This window comes from Durio zibethinus, chromosome 13, assembly GCF_047325235.1.
Source record: "Durio zibethinus cultivar Kanyao isolate XHJ-2024 chromosome 13, ASM4732523v1, whole genome shotgun sequence".
Lineage (NCBI taxonomy): Eukaryota > Viridiplantae > Streptophyta > Magnoliopsida > Malvales > Malvaceae > Durio > Durio zibethinus.
The window spans coordinates 16,464,701-16,472,065 of NC_143174.1; the positions used below are offsets into that span (position 1 = coordinate 16,464,701).

Genomic DNA, 7,365 nt, shown 5'->3' on the forward strand with positions numbered 1-7,365 from the left:
CAAATATATATATTTTTGTGAGACTCATATATATATATTGAGATTTTAAGACTGCATTGATATAGCGCATTCATAATTTTATTCTCGAAATATTTTTTTTTTTATGGAAGTCGAATCTAAATTGACAAAGAATGAGATTCTGACCTTTTCCTCTTAGCCCAAGTAATTAAGAGGCCGTTAGAAAGTTATCTAGGCGAGGGTTCAATTCTCGTCATGCCCCCTCCCCTTGTACGGGTACTAACTCCCTTTGAAACCAAAAAAAAATGAGATTCCTGTTTTGCCAACTGGGCGAACCTCGCGAGTATTTATCTTTTAATATTTACCAAATAAAAGAAAATGACTATTATAGTTTTGTGATTATTTAAGATTGGGTTGGCGGAGGTCCATTGGGTTAGAATTCGACAATGTTGAAAAGAAATCTTTAACCCAAACTTTGATTGGATCAAAACCCAAATTCAACCTAAGGGTTGACTAAAGCGGGTGAAGAAAAGAAACATCCTCGCCAGTTCCTAGAAGACCCGATTCCACTCGGCCCAAAGGAGACGTTAACTAAAACAAAAAATTCTCGAGCAAGAGTCAAAACCAGATTCCACCGAACCAAGCCCTCCACAGCACCATCCTCCCACATGTCTCTTTCCTGTTGGCTATAGCTATGTCACTCCACGTGTCAACTGTCAAAGAAAACCTCTCCTAAAGCACGATTCCACCCTTCACAGCCAGATCCATTAAAAACCATTGAAAAATAAATCCGTTATTTTTCCGTTAGATCTCAAACAATTTCCTCCACCGTGGCGCCGTCGGGGCCGCAAGCCCTCTCTCTCAGAAAACCTTCTTCGTCTTCAATTCCAGGTGCGAGCAGAGTAGAGAAAAGAGAACATTCTAGAAAGAATCCGAAGGTCGATTATCCATTTTGGCAACAGAATTGGTTTATTGGATTACTATTCGTGATGGCGATGGGATTCTTCGGTCTCACTCTGTTCCTCTACCTCTCTTTCGATTTCGATAAAGGTTTTCCTTCCTCCGCCTCCGCCTCCTCCTCCTCCTCCTCCCAAAACGTCGAGGTTTTAAAATTCCTTTTCACTTACCTATTAGGTTTTCTGTTTTCCCCCTTTTTTTTTTGTTTCTTAAATTTGTTGAATAAAATGACTGGAACAGATTACTTATGGGACGGTTCTAAAGTTGATGCACGAGAAAACAAAATTTAGGCTGCATTCACACGATGTGCCGTACGGTTCTGGAAGTGGACAGCAATCTGTTACCGGTTTTCCTAATGTAGATGACTCCAACAGCTACTGGGTATTCTCTATCTCTCTCTCTTACCAGCTATTTTCTTTGATCCTGATCTTCTGAAGTAGTTTCCTTAATTTCCTGAATGTTTGTATTATTGCTGTTTCTTTTTTTAACTACATTCTGCAGTCATAATCATTTTTGATGGTTAATCTAATGGATCAATAAATCAGTCGCGGATCCAATAAATTTTTTTTTCCGGGACGTCCATTTATAATATATAAGAAAATTGTAAACAAAAATTTAATATAACATATTGCTATATTATTTATTGTCTACGACGAGTTTTCATATCTTAAAAAAAAAAAAAAAAACATAATTGCATTGTTGCTAATACTATTAAATACATCCTTCTCAATATACATACTTCTCATATCTTGATTTTTTTTTTTTTTATGATTTGGTGGTGTGGTTAAAATTTTGGCCTGTTAAGGAAAAATTTTGGAGATGTCCAGAAAAAATGGTTCTTCAAATTTTTTTATTTTCTAATTTTTGAATATCCCACTGGAACACATGCATCCGCCCCTGCAATGAGCTTTTCCAAGTTAATACTAGTAAACAACCTTTTATTAATCACATGTTGATCCTGCGATAATATTATCGTCTCCTTCATTTAGAATTCGTATCAATATGGTTTTCAATAATTTGAAATTCTTCCTTTGTATTGGCTATTACTATATTTGTACTGGCAAGTGCCTTTGTTTTGTTTATATGTATATTTTTTCTTGATGGAGTTTGAAATAATTTTGAAAAGTTGAATTCAAGCTTGGCAAAGTTTGTTTTCTGCTACTCTTTGGAGTCAAATTCTCATTTAATAGAGTGATTAAGAGCATGTCTCATCATCTTAAATAAGGAATTATGCTTTGCAGATTGTTCAGCCTCCACCAGATACATCTGCTAAACAAGGAGACACCATTCCTAATGGAGCAATTATTAGGTTGCAACACATGAGGACTAGAAAATGGCTGCATAGCCACTTGCATGCTTCCCCAATATCAGGAAACCTAGAGGTTAGTATTTTTCACATGTTTCAACTGCCAGTCATAACTTGAATTCTCAAATTTTGTCAACTTTTAAGCTAATTTTCATGAATATTTGAAGATTGTGATGTTCTTCTAAGCTGTTAAAAGAAAATAGCTTTTGAAAGAAGAGCCCATGCTTTCTCTACTTTGCATTCAAACTTACTGATAATGTTTTACCCTTATGGTGTTGGGTGTAGGTTAGCTGCTTTGGAGGAGAATCTGAATCTGACACAGGCGATTATTGGAGGTGAGACCTAAATTTTCCTTTCATCAAATTTATGTTTATCATTATTGGTTTTCTATTTTGCTGATGTTTCGTTATTGGACAATCCTCTTCAGGCTCCTTATTGAGGGAAGTGGGAAGACTTGGAAGCAAGATCAAAGGATTCGGCTTCAACATGTTGACACTGGTGGCTACCTGCATAGTCATGACAAGAAATACTCGAGAATAGCTGGTGGACAGCAAGAGGTGAGAATGGAAATATATCTGAACTTTAATATAATATTAAGCATGGAATATTGACGCCTAGCAAAGTCTATCATAATTTTTATTTTTTTTGGATTTTTTGCCTTTCTTTCTACTAAATTTTCATTCTAGGGAATATATTTTTCTTTCATCATACCTTACAATAGTAATATTTGATATTTGCTAGCTCATCATTGACTATGAAAGCTTACTTTGATCACTTTATAACATAAATCTCTGGTTAATATACTGTTAATGGTGAAGGCAGTTGGCCATTATGTTTACTTTTGAAGTTTTGCTGGCCTTTTTTTAGTAGAAATTTGCTGGGCTTTGTTAATTGTTAGTATCTTAAACCATTTACGCATATTCGTGTAGGTTTGTGGGGTTCGAGAAAAGCGTGCTGATAATGTATGGTTGGCTGCAGAGGGTGTGTATCTCCCCATTACTGTAAGCAAGTAGGATAGATATGTTTAACAGATCGCTACTTTTGTAAAAGCAGGTGCATGGGTTTTGGATATATAGGTGTCTGGTGCCTGTTTCTTGAGTAGCTATAGCCATTTTATGAAATCAAGTAGCATGTTTTGCAGAATAACTTCCACTGCTAAGTACTCTATTATGCATGCTTATGTACCTTCAGACGATACTGATCAAATGTAGCCCTTCTAATGATTAATGAGTTCTATTTTTTTTTTCTCTATACAGTGACTTAATGTCCTCTTTTTTAAATCTTACCTGTATAAACAAGGAAATGAAGATAAACATTGTAAGAAAAACTGTGAGAATAGATGAGGATGTTTGATTCTTCAAGGTCTTTGTGCACACTGATACCATAGTCTTTCCAGAAAGAGGATTGTTGTCCACGTTTCATGAACAGTCTCCTGAAGTTTTCATCCATTTTTCCCTTTTCTGTGTTTTTCAAATTGATTAATCTGATGAATATTTGAAGAGCAGGGGTAGGGGTCATAGTTGGGAATTCTGCATGATAGCAAGGTTCCGGTTGCTCTTTGGCAGAATTGCCGGCCATCGTTTAGACTGAAATTCTAGCTTTTATGGTTTGTTTCTGTAGATTGTAGTGTGCATAAATTGGTTTTAAGCTGTGGGCTTTCTACAAGGAAAATAGCACTGGCTATTACTTCCCTGTCCTGCGTGCTCTTGAACTGTACCTGTCTCAAAGACTCCAACCCAAACAAATTTCAGTGTCGAGTCGACAAATACACATCTTCACCGTCCAAGCCCACCTGACCGGTTCATATCTTGCAAGTTCAACCCTCATCGCCATTTCCAGGCATTTTTTCTAGTAACAGCGAGTGTTTTTTTTTTTAACTCTCTCAAAAGCCCACGCGGCACATACATTGCATTCTATTTTTGCGACCAATTATTTTACTTTTTACGGAAAAAAGAACACCATCCCATGTGTATAAAAGTTTCCATTTCATGAAGTTTGTGGTTTAAGATGAAAAGAATGTAATATGTTTCATGGTATTAAGATATTGCCCGGTTCAGGATTAGTCTTATTCGTGACAACATACTACATTATTACTCCGCTCTTTTCACTTAAGACATTTGCAATTTGATTATTTCTTTCAATTTGTTTTCATAAATAAAAATTTAATACTTCTACTTTTAAAAAATGCGTGCATATCTCACTAACAATGGAGTTGACATGTGGTCCTCTTTGGAATAAGAAATGTTATATTTAGGGTAGAGCAAAATTCAGTTAGAACTAAAAAAATTGATAAAAGTTAAATTTTTTGATAAGTTAGGTCGGGTTAGTCGGTTACGTGGGTATTTTTATTTTTATTTTGATTTAAATAATTAAAACGATCGAATTTTCGAGTTTAAAATTGAAAACCGACTAAACCGTAATAATTGATTTAAATCAAGGTAAATTCACCCTAAACCGATTAAATTAACTCAACATTCCTGATTTCCCGTTTTCCCTCGTTAACCCACACCCATCTTCTCTAGTTCTCCCCCATTTTCCTTCATTGCCGTGGCATTTTACGGCTTCCTTTCGTCTCTCAAATCTTACTGTCATCTCACAGTTCCTCTCCCTTTCGCTCACTATCGCCGATCTCTTCTCTCTCTCACACTTACACTCATTTCACAGTCCCTTTCCCTCTCCCTCATTGCCATCGATCTCTTCTTTCTCATAGCCTCGTACCTCTTTCTTTCTTTTTCTCTCATGCTCACTTATCTTTCTCTGTCAGTCACTCATGCTTATCTTGCTTTTTGCCCCGCCATTCTTCCTTATTCTCTTAGATTGCTCTTGATCCTACCTTCTCTTCAATGGCATCGAAGTTCGGCACCTTTTTTTCATCTTTGTTGCTTATTAAGAAATTTAATTCTTGTTTAAAATTTTGCTAAATATCTTGAATATATACACACACACATATATATATATATATATATTTCATTTTTAATTTTTTGCTTATTCAAAAAATTTGTTTTTTGTTTGATTTTTACACTAATGGTCAGACTCAAAATTGACTATTTACTTTTTTTGTTACTTTTTTGTATGCAAAATAGCTATATTCATTTGTCTTTGCCCATGCTTTAGACAGCAAGATATCAATAATGTATCCTTATTTGCTTGCTTTGTCATGTTGTTCAGATTGCTTTCATGATATTGAGAGATAGAGTAACAAAAATCAGAACTGACTACTCTAAGAAAACTGACTGAGATTGATAAGCTTAATTCGGTTCAATTTTTTTGATTTTTTTATATATATTGATCAGTTCAGTTTTTATATAGATTAAGTAGTTAATTTGGTTATTCAATTTTTATAACCGAATTAACCAAACCAACTGTTTTTTCACCCTTAGCTGTATTGGGTATCTTTTTATCATGACTCTTTATTTTCAATTTTTTTTTTTAAATATATGCATAATGTGAAAGAGAATAATTACTATATATTATGGTCCTTTCCCAAAAAAAAAAAAAACAAATTTTAGATTTTTTTTCTCTTTTTTCCCCCAAAACAACCCATATCTAAGCTTGAACTGAGATGTCATGGCCAGTTGTATGATTTTCTGTCCCTATTGTTTTTATTTGTACAAAGAGCCAAATGCATTATCAAAAATAAGATGGAATTTTTTCTAAGGAAAAATAGTAGAAGTGTTCATAATTTGATTTTCATCGAATTAATTGATTGAATCAATTTAATTAGGTTAATTTATCGCCATAGAATTAATTTCGATCAATTAACAAAAATGACTTTAAAAAAATTTTGATTTTTGGTTAATTTTTTTTGAAAACCAAATTAATTGAATTAACTGAAATATAACATAATTTAAATATAAAATAAAAAATAAATAAAATAGATTATTTTATTTTATAAATTATTAGAGTTTTTAATATAATACTTTGATATTTGAATATTTTATTGGATAATTGTATTTAATTTGTTTAAAATATGAGAAATTAAGAGTTTAAAATATAATTTAACTTAAATATAATTGTTTTTCGATTAATCAAAAAAATTAATCAAATCGATTGAATTAAATTAGTTCACTTAATTTTTTAAATTTATAAATTTGATTTAATAAAATAATATAATTAAATTAATATGATTTTGAATAATTCAATTTAAAATTAATCAAATTAATCAAATGAACGTTCCTAGATAATAAAATTGTTAAAGGAAGAAAAAAAAATAAAGAGAAGCACAAAAGTGGAAAGTCAGACGGCTTAAACTGAATAATTGGGCTGGTAATCTGGCCCACAAAGGAGGCAACTCACAGGGCAATTGCCATTTTTTTTAAAGGCCACGAACCAAACGTGAACCCAATTTTGCTAAATTACCTTTTGATTTTTGGCTTTGCCAATTGCCAGTAAAAAGAAGTGGTACTACTTTGTTTTAATGATATTCCATCTTTTTCTATACCCAGTCTTCATTATTACAAGATAAGATTCAAGGTGAGGTGATGTCCAAGTGATATTTTTTGGTTGAAAATATATACCATGAATTCCAACTAATCATTGGCTATCAAACTTGTTTTTTGGGTCTTAATAAACATCAACTTCTTTCTAATGATTTAAATAAAAAATAGAGAATCCATCCCAGAATCAAAATTTAAGTACTAAATGTAGCATAAATTTGGGCTAAAAAATTGGTTAGCCCGGTTCCCCTACACATATGTCTTGTTCACCATGGTAGCATTATTCATTCAAATCTAGGATGGTCCCATTTAATGCCAATTTCCCTCCCTATATTCATGTTTACCAAACAAACTAGGCATTCAAGATCTGCCATAAGAGACCACTTCCCACCCACTCTCTTAGATATACATAACTGAAATAAAAATAAAGGTCTTTCAAAAAAAAAAGAAAAAGAAATACAAATAGATTTGACCACATATTGATGTCAAAGATTAGCACCGACATCATGATTCTCATTGGGATGCGCATGTTTGTCATGTAAATGAAAAGTTCCACAACTTTTTCCTCTTTATGTTTTTTTCTTTTATTTTAGTATTTGTTCCTTCGCCAGCCCAATCTTGCATGGCTAAAGTCTAAACATTAGATTTTCTTCCACTGAGTGGTGGAAGTACAAAGATAAACAAAGTCAGTATAATATGCTACATGCT

At 33.1% G+C, this 7,365-nt stretch overlaps 1 protein-coding gene across 1 annotated transcript; it reads left to right on the forward strand.

Moving 5' to 3' along the window:
- Positions 1-712: 712 nt before the first annotated feature.
- Positions 713-3,472, forward strand: LOC111302857 (stromal cell-derived factor 2-like protein). The gene is made up of 6 exons (XM_022898722.2): positions 713-1,061; positions 1,156-1,296; positions 2,157-2,297; positions 2,507-2,556; positions 2,649-2,778; positions 3,151-3,472. The coding sequence occupies exons 1-6, from the start codon at positions 948-950 to the stop codon at positions 3,232-3,234; spliced, it is 660 nt and encodes a 219-aa protein (XP_022754457.2). The 5' UTR covers positions 713-947; the 3' UTR covers positions 3,235-3,472.
- The last annotated feature ends 3,893 nt before the right edge of the window (positions 3,473-7,365 follow it).

Excerpts from the sequence above, each read along its gene's own strand:
- LOC111302857 (XM_022898722.2), top strand. The coding sequence starts at position 948 with ATGGCGATGGGATTCTTCGGTCTCACTCTGTTCCTCTACCTCTCTTTC. Across the intron at positions 1,062-1,155 it reads CCTCCTCCCAAAACGTCGAG|ATTACTTATGGGACGGTTCT; the intron begins GTTTTAAAATTC and ends TGACTGGAACAG. Across the intron at positions 2,779-3,150 it reads TAGCTGGTGGACAGCAAGAG|GTTTGTGGGGTTCGAGAAAA; the intron begins GTGAGAATGGAA and ends ATATTCGTGTAG.